The 17,729-nt window shown below is 42.9% G+C and overlaps 1 protein-coding gene across 1 annotated transcript in view; it reads left to right on the forward strand.

The window, feature by feature from the left end:
- The window catches only part of tenm1 (teneurin transmembrane protein 1), a 194,627-nt gene that overhangs the window by 174,483 nt on the left and 2,415 nt on the right, over nt 1-17,729 (forward strand). The window contains exons 26-37 of the mRNA XM_022205180.2: nt 179-266; nt 1,780-1,976; nt 3,100-3,413; nt 4,063-4,235; nt 5,882-6,126; nt 6,762-7,055; nt 8,232-8,476; nt 9,114-9,256; nt 11,725-11,936; nt 12,944-13,245; nt 14,759-15,465; nt 16,137-16,279. Coding sequence (XP_022060872.2) covers nt 179-266; nt 1,780-1,976; nt 3,100-3,413; nt 4,063-4,235; nt 5,882-6,126; nt 6,762-7,055; nt 8,232-8,476; nt 9,114-9,256; nt 11,725-11,936; nt 12,944-13,245; nt 14,759-15,465; nt 16,137-16,279 — 3,063 coding nt within the window. The remainder of the gene's footprint in view (nt 1-178; nt 267-1,779; nt 1,977-3,099; nt 3,414-4,062; nt 4,236-5,881; nt 6,127-6,761; nt 7,056-8,231; nt 8,477-9,113; nt 9,257-11,724; nt 11,937-12,943; nt 13,246-14,758; nt 15,466-16,136; nt 16,280-17,729) is intronic.

Here is a 17,729-nt window from a genome sequence, read left to right on the forward strand (position 1 = left end):
AATACGTCATTTCCTTTGATTTTAATCTCACCAATCTGCGTTTCCACCGCAGCGTTTTATGAAATGCCATCATTATCTTGTTTGTTGGAGAGATGACACATAACAAAGGCTTTATCTTCTGTTCAACAATGATCCCCTGCAGCACTTTGTGACGTGCTGCTTTTTCAAAACTCCACAGGTGTCGACCAACGGGGAGATATCGGTTATCTCTGGAGCCCCCACGGACTGCGATTGTAAGATAGACCCCAACTGCGACTGCTTCTCCGGTGGGTCATCAGACACACGTACACACAATTGTTGTGAAAGTGCACTATTAAGTAACGCATTAGAGCGTGCGTCAGAAACACATATCATACTTGGCCAGAATCATATTTTGAGGAAACAAAAAACTGGATAATTTTCAAGCTTTCATGACAGCCAGTGTGTCTTCGTGGTGAGTGAGTAAATCTTGCTGACTGTGTGTCCCTGCTGGCCAATCATTTTATTAGCTTCAGACTTGAGAACATTCTTGTCAGTCTCCTGCACTGTTTCCTCCTCTACTTTCAGCCTTTCGAAATTTATGAAGTCAGATTGACTTTAAATGTCTCAGAAGTCCTGCTTTGACTCTCCTTGAAAAAATAATAAAAATTATGCTAATGACATTTATGGAAATCATGAAAATATAAAGAAAAGAAGAGGCTATCTTTAAAGCCACAATAGAGAGGTAAGTGTATGTAATTTGGAAAGTGTATGTGTGTGTGTTTGGGCCGATGTGTTTGTATTTGTATTCGTATCAAGGCCCCTGCTTTGCAGAAACCTCCAGCTAAATTTCAGTGGAAACCAGCACGGGAGAAACCTTTCAAATCCATTCAAATTACAGCTGGTGGAAGAAAAAGCTCCCTTCTAGCCGCTGAACGTTTGAACGGCTTGGTGTATCATGGAAGGGCACCTGAAATGTAATAAAAGCAAGAAGGAAAGGGCCAAACAAATAAGCAGATGTTCCTTTGACAGTTAGGCCATGCTTTCATTGTAAGTGTCAGAGGATGTGATTTTATCATTTAATTCTGCTCATAAAAATCAGTCTCTTTTCTATTCAAAATGAAGGGAAGTGTCTCTCCCATGCCACAAGCCAATGGGCTGTAACCATCCCTATTTCTTGGGTTGTACTTTGCATATTTTCAATCATGTCTTGCTGTTAACAGATGATTACTCTCTTCAGAGGCTTTCCGTTTCCATCCCTCTGCCGTAAACACTCACACAGTGTCTTTGAACATGCACACATGTGTGAGCACACAGCCGCATATACAAATGGACATGAACACACAAACACACACACACACTAACACAAAAACATACAAGCGTTGTGTGCATGCTGTCAGGAGATAAACTGCCACCCTGCTGTCTGTACAGACCCATCAGAGGCCCCGGGCCTACTGCTGACAGCATCTAAAGGGCTTCACCCGGCTATTATCCCGCTGCGCTACCAAAGACATCTGGATGCATTCAGTCACCTACCACCACCGTCTGATAAGGCGGAGGTCACTATCAAGGTGGTCATATCCACTCCTTTGGGAAGCTCCCAACAAGTCTGAGTCCTGAGCCAAACTGATAACCGTTTAAGCGGCACCATGGGGTCGTCATGTTTTGCAAACCTTGTGTGCGACGGTTGCGATTTCTGTCTCACGCCAAAGAATGATTTTTGGTTCTCGGTGTGCGTTCATAGCTGCTTTTTGTTATGCTATCTTGTTGATAACAAGTTTGTGCAAGCCGAAGTAATGCGCTTTTTGTTTTTCTTATCAGGAGACGGAGGCTACGCTCGTGACGCTCGCCTCAAGGCCCCCTCCTCTCTGGCCGTGGCCCCCAACGGCACCCTCTATATTGCTGATCTGGGCAACATCCGGATCAGAGCCGTCAGCCCCAACCAGCCTCAGCCCAGCCCAGCCGGACTGGTGGAGATCAGCTCCCCACTGGACCAGGAGCTTTATCTCTTCAGCCAGGTACACAATGCCTGCACTCTGTCTTTCAGACATGCATAATTAATATATAAATAATTGAAATATCTTGAAACCACAGCAGTGCGTCTCCGTTAAGGTCAGAATAAGGACAAGGCGTCCATGTGTCAATCCCATTACTGTTCTGGTTCACATACATTTACATTAACTTCACGTCGTGTTACACTTTTTTTAAAGTTTCAACTTAGCCAACTCATACCTGAAGTCTTTCCTAACGCTCAAACATGACTAAATTAAATAATTTGACCCACACAAACTCGTTCTTACACAGAGTAGTTATCATTGTTATTATTATTATTTACACCCACTGACAACCTGCTGGAACCTGCTGGAAAGCAAGCTACCAGAAAAAAATACACAAAAATAGTTTTCTTTAAATTACAAAATGCTATAGTAAAAATACTGAATGATCAAATATCGTTGCCTCGGATTGCAGAACCTGATAATTCATCGCACATTTAAGATGCAGTTGTACCTGAAACACAGACTCTATCTTCATGTATATGCATAGAAATAAAACCAAGTAAACTGACATTTACCAAAAAAAAGAATAGTTAAGGTTTATATAATTCTGCCTCTCTGATTTTTATTTTTGTATTTTGAAGTTATGCACCTTCTTGTGTTGCATAATATATAAAGTTTTGAAGTGTTGTTTTTGAAATATTTTAATTGAATGATGCGACCTCGTTCACTAAATTCCATTCGATATGCTTTATTGGCATTGTTTGATAATACTGCCAAAGCATCAAAATGTGGTGTAATTACTCCCAAAACAGAAAAATACAATGTATTAAGTAGAATAATGAAACTGATGTAGCTTCTTCTTATTTTCTATAAATATTTCTCTTGTGTATCACTGTATTTGTCATGTGTTCAACCACAAACTCTTTCCTTTGTCAGAAGCCACGACTCATTCTGTTGTCCTTTTTCTACTGCTGTGTTTGTAGGTTGGTCAAGACCTTGGTTTGTTTTGCATCTGTGACTAAACCACATGTCTGAGACTAACAGCTACTAAGACCGCAGAGGGCCTTTGCACGATAAATTAGATTTACCGAAAGCCACTGTAGCTCGATCTGGCACGCTGTCTCTTTCTTCTTTCCCATGACAGAATGGCTCCCACATGTACACCAAACACCTGATCACTGGCCACTACCTGTACAACTTCTCTTACGGCACCGACGGCCAGCTGTCCGGCCTGATGTGTCGCGACGGCCGGGGCATCCAGGTGAGGAGGGATGCTCACGGAGTGCCGCTGTGGCTGGCGCTACCTGGCGGACAGGTGTACTGGCTGTCCCTTAGCAACAGCGGAACGCTAAGGAAGGTGTCAGCCCAAGGCCATGACATCGCCCACATCACTTACCATGGCAACACAGGTCTCCTAGCAACCAAAAGTGATGAGAACAGTTGGACGACTGTTTATGAGTAAGTTTTTTGAGCTCTCATTTTTCTTTTTTCTTTTTATTTTCTGGCCTTTCTTTCCTTCTCCATTCTCTGTTTTATTTATGCTTTTGTTGCCTGACTGTGAATGTTTGTGTGGGTATCGTACTGCATGGACGTGGCTGTGTGTTAATGTGACAGAGTCTACGTCAGCGGTATGAAATGTGAGTGCCATCTGGTGGTAACTTCTGCAGCACCAACACCGCAGAAAGCTGCAGGGAGACTTTCTTTTCTTTGCTTTTCTTTTTCTGTCTTTCTAGTCTTTGCTTAAGTGACTGATTCGCTGAAGGACGTCCCCGCAACACTTTAAATCACATACATGTTTTATATTGCACATATAGCACACACACTAAAAACACATCTGTCTGAATTATTCACCACTGCCAACCCGGTCTCTGTCTCAAATTCCACAGCTGGATAATTACACATATAAATCATGGTTGACACTTACTCTGTGCCAGTGCTGGTGTGTGGAGGGGGGGAAACGGAGGGCTAGTGGGAATGCATATGTGTGTTTGTGTGTTTGTGCGTTTTTGTGTGTGTTTGGATAGGGCTGTGTGCATTTGTCCGTGGTCGACAGTTATCTGCGTGTGTTTGTTCTCGCACATCATCGTCTTTCTGTTTATCCTCCGAGGTACAACGGCGAGGGTCGGGTGACCAACATCACCTTACCCACGGGTGAGGTGAGCGGTTTCCACGGCAACCTGGAGCGCTGGTCCAGAGTAGAGGTCGAGGCGTCCAACCGTGAGAACTTTGTCACCAGTACCAACTTGTCTGCCAGCGACACCATCTACACATTCAGACAAGGTACGGCGTCACGGCGAGTTGTGTGCGTTGTGTGTTTTCGTTTTAATATTACTCACAGTTCATTCGGAACGCTGGTAAACTGCAGGACATACACAGAGCCGACTATGGGGGCACAAAAGTATTACCCTCGTGTATTTACTGGCGGATGCGCAGGAGGGATCACAGCACTATCGGCACGCATCTGCCTCCATCTAGTTCACCACAAGCGGACCACGAGGCCATTTATGACTCATCTGGGGGGCTCTAAACCATAGACTATATACACAGATGTATAAGCAGGGCCAGCAGGTTCCTATAGTGATGCTCAAACATTTATGACTGTCAAACTGCAATAACGTGGCTGTTATTCTGCTCAGGTCACATGCTGCGGCCTGTGTTTTCTCTCGTTCGCCTTCTTCCTCCGCCGTACTGAATTCATACACTGGACATTCGCAGCTTTGAAACAGGATTTATCCCACTTCCCATAAATAATTCACACATGGATTTGATATGACCTCTTTACATAACTAGACTAATGGACAGTAAAAACCCAAAAAAAGTGATTTATTTATTTATTTATTTATTCCGAAAGAAAGAAAAAAAAAAAGCAGAGACAGATCCGACTGACTTGTGAAATGTCTTAACGACTGCGGGGGGAGAGAAAAAAAATGGAAAAGACGGCGGAGATGAGAAGAGGAGAAAATGAGAGTGGAGTGGAGAAGCCACTCATGGGAGCAGTTTCTTCCATGTCATCCCTTTAATTGCTTTAGCAGTTGTCACAATGACAGGACTGCAGGGAGGGAAAAGCTGCTGCAACACACACAGAATGCACTCCGGCTCGTGCGCGCTCGCCGCCACGTGCACGGTGCTACAGGGTGACAGAGCTGCCAGGGAAAAAGTTGAAATGACCCCCCTACACACTATTTTAGAGTGGCCCTTTACTTCCACCACCCACAAATTCACTGCGTCTCTGTCTGCCTCTGAGGCAACAATAACCATATGTACAGAAAAGAGGCTTCAGAGCAGCGGAAGGGGAGAGAGTTACTATCCAGTTTATTAGCTGTGTTAAGTTTTATGATTAAAATATAGTTTTATGATTATTTTTCCCTTTTTTATTAATTGTGTTTTACAAAGACAGAGCGATATATCGACAAGTGCGGATTCTGTATGAAATATTACTCAGAGCAATATAGAAATGAAAGGAACAGCTTGCAAGAAACCTTTTGCAATGTGTGAAAAACTGTCATGGCCAAGCACCCCTCCCATAACCACCGTTTTTGTTACAGTCTCTTCCTCTCATTATCTGTCCATCTCTTCCGCCCATGGTCTCTTTTTAAATAGATGAGGTTTTCTAAAGATATAATAGCTACTCCGGTACAGCCGCTAATGTTGGAGTTGCAGTGATTTGTGCAATTAATTGAAACAAAACACACACAAAGAGCCAGACACTGCATTCATGTAGTCTGCTGCTGTATGTCATTGATTTTTTTTTTCCCCTCAAGGCTGCTTTTTGAGAGACAGTGACTGATGTTTTCTCACACTTTTTTGTTTCATCTGTTGCTGCATATTTGCATCTGTGGTTTTGTGCGGTGTGTGTTTGTGTGCCCACACGTGACAAACTGTCGACCCCTACAACCCCACCCCTCCTCCTCCACCTGCATCACCAGACCACGCTCAGAGCTCGTACAGAGTCAGCGCGGACGGCTCGTTCCTCGTGACGCTGGCGAGCGGGATGGAGCTGTCGCTGAGCACCGAGCCCCTCATCCCGGGAGGCGTCGGGGGAGGAGTCAGCCCCACGGCCAGCCGCTGTAACATCAGCCTGCCCGGAGACCACGCTCCCAGTCTGATAGAGTGGAGGCAGAGGAAGGAGCAGAGCAAGACCAACTACAGCACCTATGAACGCAGGCTCAGGGTAAAACTCTCCTGTGATAATACAGGAAAGCCCCATCTTTAAGAGTCAGTGCTACAGAAAGACTAACATCCCATCACCAGCCAAACATGCGAATAGATCAAATAGCCACCTCGACCACATGAGTTATGCAATCTGACCTTTATGCAAAATGAAAAGAAAATGTCAGTGCTTGGAAGTAGTGTTACACAACAAGTTGGATGTCTTGAGTGATTTATGACGTCACTGGGAGATGTCTGATAGGTCAAATGACTCCCACCCTGCTCTCTGTGCTTTTCACAAACAACACACTGCGACACCTTCTTCCCTTCTGCCTTGGCACAGAAAGTACAAACAGAATATTTCATAAGAAAAGGACATTTTATCTGATGTGCACTAATTAATTAGCAGTCCCCAGGACTCGGTTCTCCACTTGTTCACAAGGCAATTTATTGTTATTATGCAGGCCCGGTTTGCTCTAAATGTCACAATTAATTTATCTAAACTAATGAAATCTGGGCTTCTCTCAGACATGCCACTTCATTTATATTTGCCCGCAGCTTCATTCAGAATTTATGATGATTATGAAGCAGTAAAATTAAAAAGGTTTTATTTTGTTCTCCTCTATCTGGCTGACATTTTGCTGATTTTCTTTTCAGGCACATAACAGGAACCTGCTGTCCATAGACTTTGACCAGAGCACCAGAGTTGGGAAGATCTACGATGACCACAGAAAGTTTACCCTCCACATCCAGTACGACCCGCTGGGCCGGCCCGTCGTGTGGTCGCCCAGCAGCAAGTACACTGAAGTAAACATCAGCTACTCCGGCGGAGGCCTGCTGTCGTCCATCCATAGGGGAGAATGGGCCGAACGGCTGGAGTACGAAAATGACAGGGTGGTGTCCAGAGCCTGGGTTAACGGCAAGATCTGGAGCTACACATACGCAGACAAAGTAAGAAAAACTTGAGACGTGAGAGAGTTTCAGTGTCTGATGCTGAGATTTGTTTGTCGGCTTCAGCGCTGTTTATTTTTGTCTCTGCTGTTTGCAGGAATCTAACGTATTCGCTCTACCTTTGTTTCCTGCTTTAGGGGTTATTGCAGTTGTCTGAAACCAAAACTCAGTCGAAAAGCACGTCTGTTGTGGGAAATGAAAGCAAGAAAGTGAAAGCAAAATAAAAAATCATTTACAGTGCCGCTTTACCAAGCCTATTTTTAATGTGTTTTCCTCTGTTTGACACAGTTTCCATTCATTTTACCAAATTATGAACATCTGTTTGAAGAGGGAAACATATATACATCTGCATGACTAGAAATAAAAGCGCTGCGAGAGCAGTGAAATCAGACAATGTGTTCTGGGTGATGGATTGTGTAACTGAGGCAAGCTTCAAGGCTTCCTAACTTGATTTTCACAGAGTGTTTTAAAAGAAATGGCAGTTTCCTCGAAGTGGGTTTACAGTAAACACTCATCTTGCTTTGACAAATGGTTACAAGTAATGTACAGTGCCTGTAATTTTTTAGTTTAAAAAAATGTGAAGTGTGACAAAGTTGAAAGCTACCAGAAGGTATAATTTCCGTCTTTGAAATTAACTGAAATATTTAATGAAATGAGACTCAGCCTGAAATACATTTAGTGTCAAGGTTTGGTCTAAGACAAAATTAGAGTGTAAATGAGCTTATCTTACAGAACCATCGAGAAATTAATAACACCTGCATGTAATATTAACACATTCGCACCTCACCTTACAGCTAAATAGAACATTATTTTACCGCAGTTGAAACATTTCAAATAGCTGCAGGATGGCCGATTTTTAAGGCTTGTCAGAAAAGGGAAAGAAACTGCAGTCAACGAAATAGTTTCTGTCTGAAAAGAAACCCAGAATTCCAAAGGCATTTTTTCTTTTTTTGTTCGTTATTGATATTTATGTTACAGAATTGAAAGAGCTTTGAATGAGTAGCTGAAATGAAACTCAGATCAAGGTCGCTTCTGAAGAGCAGACGTTTCAGCGATACAATCTATTGGATAACTAAATGAATAAATAAATCAGACATAGGATGGGTGGACAAAGAAACAAGAAATCAGTGAGCTACAGGATTGTAACTGTGTGGGCATCTGTCTGTGTTCTTACAGTCCATTATGCTGCTGCTACATAGCCAGCGGCGCTACGTCTTTGAATACGACCAAACAGACCGTCTGGTCGCCGTGACGATGCCCAGCATGGTGAAGCACGTCCTGCAGTCGCTACTGTCCATCGGCTACTACAGGAACATATACACTCCTCCTGACAGCCAGGCCTCCTTCATGCAGGACTACACCCTGGACGGGCGCCTGATGAGGACTCAGTACTTGGGCACCGGGCGTAGTGTCATCTACAGGTACGACCATGCAGAAAACGTGACACTGGTGGTTTGATTCTAATGAAACGGAGGCATTATGCATCTTGCACTCTTATATAAAAACATAGCACTGATTGGCTTGATTAAAGTGCCACAATTAAAGGCTAATCTTAAAATTTTAAAAGCCCTATTACAACAAGCCTAGCTGGCTCTGAACGTGCTGCACACACCCAGCTGTCCTTACAAATTACGCCGATCGGACTAATGGGGGAGATGATTAAAGGTCAAATTTTTTATCATCATACCATGTCAGACACCACTGATCTGATTTTGATGAAAGTTGGAGGACTGATTCAGGCAGTGTTCTGGCATTTAACATTTTTAATACTCATTGGCTCGATGAGGATGCTATAATAAATGGTCCCATTTTCCAGATTTGAAAGGCCATAACTGCCTCGACACCTGGTCTGATTGTGATGAAATATTAAAGGACGATGCAACTTGGTCGTTAGTGGCCCAAGGGATCTTTTTATTATTCATGTAGCGGGGCGTGTTTACTTGCATTGAAGATCAAATGCATTCCACTGTACTCAAATGCTATACATATTTTTCATCTATTCTATGAAATGTAATTTGTTTTTTTCCATTTGACTCTTTTTGTGTGTTTCCTTTGAAGGTATACATCAGCGGCGCGGCTCTCCGAGGTGGTTTATGACTCCACCCTGGTGACCTTCACTTACGACGAGGCTTCTGGCACCGTCAAGACCATTCATCTCACCCATAACGGCTTCATAAGCTCCATTCGATACAGGCAGACAGGTGCATATACATATGGACTCACAGCAAATATGAGCTAAACAGCCGGCAGCCGCAGATTTTAAATATTTACAACGTGCACAGTCATCTTAACCCTCAGAACCCAGAGCAGTTTCTGGGTAGGTTTTTTTGCCCGTCACATTTTTAGTCACTGTAGGCTCAGTTTCCACTGCAAAGTCCAACACCTCTATGGAAGCAGGACAACCACGGCTAGAAGGACAGAAAACTCCAAAATGTTTTTGTGCAGGACAACAAGGATATCGTGGTTATCATATAAAAAGAAAACAAAATTCATAGATTTTTTTTAAATTATTTACCTCACTAAAAATGTTAAAACATGGAAAAAAGTATGTTCATAATTTTTCAGTGTCTATCAGTGTTGGTTACCAGTGCTGGACAAAATGGTGACTGTACATACATAGATAATTTACTACAGATATTTTTAATTTTGCATAATTGTTTCCTCTCTGCTCTGCCTCAGCCCAGTTCAGCTAAAAAATACTCCCAGAATTTTTGTCAAGTGTAGCCAAGTCACTCATGGTGTATCAGGTGTTACAAAAATGAAGAATTTTTCGGATTTGTGGAGAATGTGGTTAGAGCAAGTGGTGTATTTTCAAATGAGAAATGATGATTTATAACAACTTTAAGCTTAGGTTTGATTGATTTTCTCAGTTTAACTATTTTTTTCACACGATTACTTCAAGTAAATCCAAGGAAGGAAAGAAAAGAAAATCAAATAATTATTTGTCTTTTTACAGTTTGTTACTAAAAAACTGGTGTCATTTGGGCAACATTTTAAAGATAACATGCTGGCAGATTTTCAGGAGTTTAAAATTAATCATTTCAAAGGATCAGTCTGATAAATGGCCTTGTGAATGAAAATCAAAGCACCTTTATTGTAATAGGAATGCACTTCAAGTCAGATTTGAGGAGCTGTCTCAAACTCTGTAGTCTGACTTTGAGTCAGACATGGCGCTATTTCATCTGAGACCGAGGCAGCCACAGTTCGAAGCGTGAATAGGGCTGAGCATGCTCGAGTGGAAGAGACTGTGGTCTACCACAGCTCTGAATACAAGACCACCCACTGGGCTCAGAGCCGGTGCTATCTCTTCCACACCTCCGCATCAAAGTAAACAAGTGAATGTACGAATACATGCTAATATGTGGTGAGGAATGTGTAGATATACTACTTTTATGTTGCACAGCTACATGTTAACACTCATCTGCAGAAATGTTTGCACTCATCTATGTCCATGCCAGACAGGAACTCATGAAATCGTAGCTGTGGCTATGAAATATAGCCCCAAAATCACTTAAGAGCCACTGCTGATATGGTAAATTAGCTCGGAAGACACTGTACTTTATAAATGGCAGTACTATTAAGCAATAGTACGACCGTCAATAGGACCCTTTAGCCATGACAGCAGATATAGCGTGTTCAGATACCACCATTGTTAATACAGTTCAACAATTCCCTGAAGTTACAGTCTGTCCAGGGTCGTGGAGGGGCCCTCTCATCTCTGCGGCTGCTTCACTTCCCGTGGCTTTATGATTGGCTCGCCATGATCAGGTGTCACTAATCTGTGAAGCGCAGCTGTGTGTGTGTGTGTGCGTGTTTATCACTTTGCCCTCACTGTGAATAGACTCTCACCTTCCTTTAACTGATCTCATTTCAGCAGAACAAACGGAGCCTTGGAGAGAGAAGAGATAGTGGTAATTGTCCCTTGAGAGGAGACAAGGAAAAGTAAGGCACCAAAAAAAGAGAGAGAGAGAGAGAGATGGATTCAGAGGTAGGCGAGGGAGAAAAGGAACAGAAAAGAAGAGGGAAAGATGACAGCTTGGGGAAGTGACAGCTAGAGAAGCGAGACGAACAGACTGCAAGTTCCCCAGGGCTGCAGAAAAGCCTCCACCTCGCTGTGTCTCTCTCTCTTCTGCCATTTTCCCATTAGCGCAGGTTTAGAATCAACATTCCACAGAAAATAAAAATAGAAGATGTAATGCTGATCCAGCTCTCTACAGTCTCCAAAGCTAGACACTTAGTCATCTTAACTGCAATCAGAGTCATCTCAAATAGCAGCATAATGGTGTTTCATTAGCAGGCCTTTTTCCAAATGGAGGACGAGCGTTAGTAGCTAGCAGCAGAGGTGATGAATGGTGTTGTTAAAGTTGATGTTCTGACATTAAGGAGCACATTGGCCCATCATGGCTATTGTCTTTAGATTTCATTATCTCTCCATATTAAAGGTCACCACTGGAAATGCCATAGAGGTGTGGGGATAGTTAAGATTGAATGAATTGCACTACGTGTGTCTGTGTTAATGATGTTGAATTAGGCCTCGATGTGAATTAATTAGGCAGGCTTGTACGGGTAGTGCGATGGCTAGTTCTGAGGGCTGTGTAAGCACGTGCCAAGTGTAGTTTTGAAGCAATGTCAGTGAATTTTCATAATCCACTCTGATTCCTCTGCACAGGTCCGCTGACAAGTCGGCAAATCTTCCGCTTCAGCGAAGAAGGTTTGGTCAACGCCAGATTCGACTACAGTTACAACAACTTCAGAGTCACCAGCATGCAGGCGGTCATCAATGAGACGCCGCTGCCTATTGATCTGTACCGTTATGTTGACGTATCAGGACGGGTCGAGCAGTTTGGCAAGTTCAGCGTCATCTTCTATGATCTCAACCAGGTACGCAGCTACGAACTAAAACATAATACATGCAAATAACACCATTCAGTAGCTTTAATGTTACCTTAAAGTGGCACTAATCAATACTTTTACATTAACAAGGGATTAGAAGACTGTGATGTAAAAGCAGCCAATCATAACGAAAAAAAATGGTAATTATAAACTCACTCTGCAGTTCATTTCGGTTTAATGGTGCGTTTTAGTGTCTGTCAGCTCATTGTTTTGGTTTGATGGCCTTTACTGTTTGGTTGAGACTTACTATTATAATCAAATCAGTTTCCAGCAGCAAGCAGCCTTTTCTATTTAAAGGTGGCGTGTGCAATACTATAATACTAGAAAAATATAATACTGACTATATTGCATGAACACAATATTTGCTACTACCACCAAGATGGCTCCACCCAGGCTCACGTCCTACGCTTTCAAGCGCACCTCGGCACCCCACCTACCCCTAACCCTAACCCTAACCCTACTTGTACCCCTAACCCTAACCCTTTTATTTTGTTTTGACAGTTTTGAGAGATTATATATTCCAAAGTCTATTAGCTGTCCATTTAGAATCTGCACTGAAACAAATGTGCTATCTTTACTAAGTGCTGGCTCTTTAAATAGTAAACTAACAAAGTGCCTTGGACACTATTCCAGCATGACATATGCACATTCACACTCACGTATGTTCATTCTTGTGCATAGGACAGGGGTAAAACAGGGGCAGTGGCAATAAATTTCGCTATTGCTATCTAAATATGCTAACCTAATGCTACTTGAATCACAGACTCCACCTTTACGTGATCTGATAAACCCAGCCCAGCACCAAACAGCAACCAAAACAGACTAGCTTCTGAACATAGTGCTTAGCATTAAATAGAATTAGACACATCAGGTGACAACTTTATGCCAATGTTGTGTTTGCATTTGACTCTGTTGCCCTTACGTTGCCAACAGAAGGACTTTAAAAAACAACAGACTTGATGCTGAATGTGTCCTCATTGTCTTTGGGTGTCCAGGTGATCACCACCCATCTAATGAAGCACACCAAGGTGTTCAACTCGTACGGCCAGGTGGTAGAGGTCCAATATGAGATCCTTAAATCCATCGCCTACTGGATGACGATTCAGTATGACTCAGCAGGACGCACCACCACCTGTGATATCAGGGTGGGCGTGGACAGCAACGTGACCCGCTACACTTACGAGTACGACGCAGACAGTCAGCTGCAAAGCGCCTCAGTCAATGAGCGGCCTCAGTGGCGTTATAGTTATGACCTCAACGGGAACATTAACTTGCTCAGCCATGGGACCAGTGCCAGGTAAGTCAGTACCTGCTACATATTGCAGATCAAGACTATATTTATTACCATGTTTTTAGCCTTGCTGGCAACATGTCTCAAGGGATATCAATGGCCATCTGAGAACAGTCAATCCACCATCACAACGATATTGCAATTCTATTATTTTAATATTATATACACTGCTTGTCAACACTTATAGAACATCCCAATTTTTCAATTTTTTTTATTGGAAATATGCCTATTAATGTCTCATTGTACTCTGAAATGAAAGCATAGAACAAATCAACAAATGAAGTTGAAAAAAAAATCAATTTAGAAACCAAAATGTGTTCTGAACTTTTCACTCATCGAAGTGACTGTACTCACTGACACCTTGACTTTCTTCGCAATTTCCCTGTATAGTCTGTCTCTTTACTATTGTTAATTGCCTTTTCCTCTCCATTTTTATAACAACACACTACTTTCTGCAGTACAGCGCTGTTCAAATAATGCTCTCCACGGTATAGTGCCACAGTGTGATCACTACTTCTATGCAGTCAAAGGGGGTTGCAAGTAATGAAGAAAAGTTGGGACACCTGTGGGATTTGGTAGCACCAACTTTCACAGATTGATCAACCTCCATTGCTGCAGAACAGCTTTAAGTTGTTAACCCATTCCTTGTTCCCTGAAAAAGGCCTTATTGTATAATTCTGAAATGTACATTATTTTTTTATTTTTGGGTAGCCTTACCTTTTTTTTTATAAACGCTGGCAGTTCATTAATTACCTTTGTCGCATTTCAATCTACTCATTGAACTTACACTACTGGGTACTGGAAATAATGGGGCGTTCTAAAACTTTTAACTGGTAGTATATATTATATTGGCACAGAAATTTGCACAATCATGGTCCCCAGAAGATGAATGCTACTTACATTGGGGATCATCTGACTTTTCATCTAGCAGCAGTTTAGAATTTATTGGTTTGAGTCAAAACTATTGCTATGAAATTTACGCCAGGCTTAATAATAGGAATTAAGTATTAGTCATAGCTTTAGTGGTCCCTTAAAATTCCCATTTTAAACCACTTTTAAACAAGTCAGTTTATATCTCTAGAATGTGTTTCTAATTTCAGCTTGAAAAACTGCTCAGGTTGTTTATCCTACCATAAAGCTTGTGATTTTAGCCCTGTGAAGGCAGTCTTTATTCTGTTGTCACATCACAAAAGGCTGCCAGCCAGATTGGCTTGTTCAGAGACACATTTCTTGATCTGTGGAGAAAGCAAAGAAACATGGGATGATTTTTTTTCTCATGTTTTGTTGGTCTCGAGACACACTTGGGCAACATAGTTATGTTTAAAAACAATGAAAAATGGATTTGGCATAATATGGTCCTTTAATTTACCATTCATGACCATTAGTATGTCAAATGTTTGCCCAAAACATTGGTTTCCAGCAGAGCGAATGACATTAGTGGCAGTTTGCATTGCAGTTTCTGTTGCAGCCAAATGCTGACCATTCCTGGTATTTGCATACCTGTTTGGTCTAATTCCAGGCTGACACCACTGCGCTACGACCAAAGAGACCGCATCACTCACCTTGGCGAGTTACAGTACAGTGTGGATGACGATGGCTTTCTCCGTCAGCGAGCGAATGACCTGTTCGACTACAACTCCAACGGCCTGCTGACCCGCGTCTTCAACCGCGTGACCGAGCGCTCGGTGTGGTACCGCTATGACGGACTGGGTCGCCGCGTGGCCACCAAGAGCAGCCAGGGCGAGCAGCTGCAGTTCTTTTATGCTGACCTGTCCCACCCCACCAGGGTCAGTCACTTATACAACCACAGCAGCAATCTGATCACGTCGCTGTACTACGACCTTCAGGGCCACCTCATTGCCATGGAGTTGAGCAGCGGGGAGGAGTACTACGTTGCCTGCGACAGCGTGGGGAGTCCGAGGGCAGTTTTCTCAAGCAAGGGGCGACTAGTCAAGGAGATCCTCTACACCCCTTATGGGGAGGTTTATCAGGACACCAACCCCGACTTCCAGCTTGTCATCGGCTTCCACGGAGGCTTGTATGATCCTCTTACGCGGCTGGTCCATTTGGGCAGGCGGGACTACGACACTCTGGCTGGACGATGGACTTCGCCGAATCATGAACTGTGGGGAGAGCTGAGCAAGGAGCCCAAGCCGTTCAACTTGTATGCCTTCAAGAATAACTGCCCCGTTGGGAGAGTGGAGGAGGTGACTCAGTTTACTACAGGTGAATATAACACACACACACACACTTACTTTCCATCTCAACGTTGAATTAGCGTCTGATTGACAGATACTAAGAGATACAACAGATATTTCACTCAGACACCTACTCCCACTCGCACATGTACACGGGAAACATCTGCCATAAAGCGTGAGTGAATGGGTCACACAGCTAACCACAGGTGAGCTATGTGTCACCAAGAGAAGATGTGACAGATAGAATGTACTGCCAGAAGAAAAGGACAGCCGTGCCTCTGATCGCATTGTTTTTTAACACAGGCTGTTGTGTTTTGTTCCCTCTGTCTGTCAAGAACATACTGTTTCCCCGAGAGACAAAATAGAAACTCAAGCGAGGGAAAGAGATGGAATAGCAGAGTAGAAGATGAATACAGGATGTTGTCGGGGGCGTATGTCCTTCTGGTTAATGGAACATTCATTTGGTCTGTCACGTTTTCCTGCAGCAGGATTGTTTATTACAGAAGGAATCTGTTTGCGAGGGAAACACCAGCCGACCTGTCTCTGCTGCGCATTATACTCATATATTGTGTGATTTCCTGTGCAAGGTGTTGTTTCCCTGGCCTTATGACTTTTTGTTTGCCTCACAGTATACACATTATATTCTAACTTTTCTCCCTCCGGGCAATGTTCTCTTTCTCTGTACATGTGTGTGTCCAGACATCGGTAGCTGGCTGCAGCTATTTGGCTTCCAGCTTCATAATGTTGTCCCTGGTTTCCCAAAGCCTGAAGTGGGCAGAATGGAACAAACATACGAACTGATGAAGACCCAGACCAAGACACAAGACTGGGACTCCAGCAAGGTGAGTGTTTCAATACTGCAAACCTCAGTTAACTTTTTTCAGGTTGTAACTTTGTATCTCTGTATTGATTCTTTCACTATCTCTTAGTCTATGCCAAATGTATCTTATGAAAAATGTTACTTTTTTGTCCATAAATGTTTCATTTTCAACTTGGAGGCATATATAACAGATATTCTGTCAGCCACAACATTAAAACTTTAAACAGATCAAATGAAGGATATTGATTATCTTGTACAAATACCTATAAAGGGATGAAAGATATTAGGCAGCTGGTGAACAGACTCCAAAACAACAGGCCTTGTGGGGTGGTAATAGTATGCAGTGACTACAAAAAGATGTAGATGCTGACTAGCACAGGGAGAAAAGGCTGGCCTGATTTCACAGCAGAGCTACTGGAGCACAAATTGCTGAAAACCTTAACACTGCCTGTGATAGAAAGCCGTCAGTACACACAGTGCAACAATGCCGACGCTGACCCCTGTCCACCACCGAAAGTAGTAACAACTGGCATCAGAACTAGATCATGGAGCAAGGAAAGAAGGCGGCCTGATCTGATGAATCGCATTTTCTTTTGCATCCTGAGTGTGCATCGCTTATCTAGAGAACAGATGACAGCAGGATGCATTAGAGGAAGACGGCAAGCCGATGGATGTAGTGATGCTCTGAGTAATGTTCTGCTGAGAAACCTTGGGTTTGACACGTACCACCTACCTAAACATTACTGCAGAGCATGTACACCCTTTCATGACAAGGCATTTCCCTGATGGCCTCTTTTAGCGGCAAAGCGCTCCCTGCCAAACTGCAGAATACTTTGAAGAACATGACAAATAGTTGAAGATGTTGACTCGGCCTTCAGATTCCCAAGATCTCATTCCAGCTGAGGCTCTGTGGCATGCACAGGACAAACAAGTCGGATCCATGGAGGTGTCACCTCACAGCTTGCGGCACTTAAAGGATCTCCTGCAAAGGTCTTAGTGCCGGACAGCACAGGACAGCTTCTGAGGTCTTGTGAAGTAGATATCTCATAAGGTCAGAGCTGTTTTGGTGGCAGACCTACAGAATATTAGGCAGCTGGTTTTTTGTTGTGGCTGATCAGTGTACGCACACTCTAAGGTAGCTGGGCACAAGTGACTGCCTCACACGTGACATACAACCAGATTTAACCTCATGGTTCATTTTATGCCTGGTCGGAGGTATTTATTCAAATTGCAAACTTAAAAGTGGCAGCAGCAGTCAGTCAGTTAACATTATGAAGTAAGATCAGATTTAAAATTGTCTCTGGAAAAAAAATTAATTAAACAGACTTTGGAAAAAGGGCATATAAAAAACTTAATAATTAAAAAAAAGAACTCCAGCAATGCTAATAATAAAAACAGCATGGGTTCAAAGGATGTTTCATAGCACGGAGTGGAAAACTTTAATTTTAATTGATTAAATAATTGATTAAATA

The sequence above is a fragment of the Acanthochromis polyacanthus genome, chromosome 10 (assembly GCF_021347895.1).
Source record: "Acanthochromis polyacanthus isolate Apoly-LR-REF ecotype Palm Island chromosome 10, KAUST_Apoly_ChrSc, whole genome shotgun sequence".
Lineage (NCBI taxonomy): Eukaryota > Metazoa > Chordata > Actinopteri > Pomacentridae > Acanthochromis > Acanthochromis polyacanthus.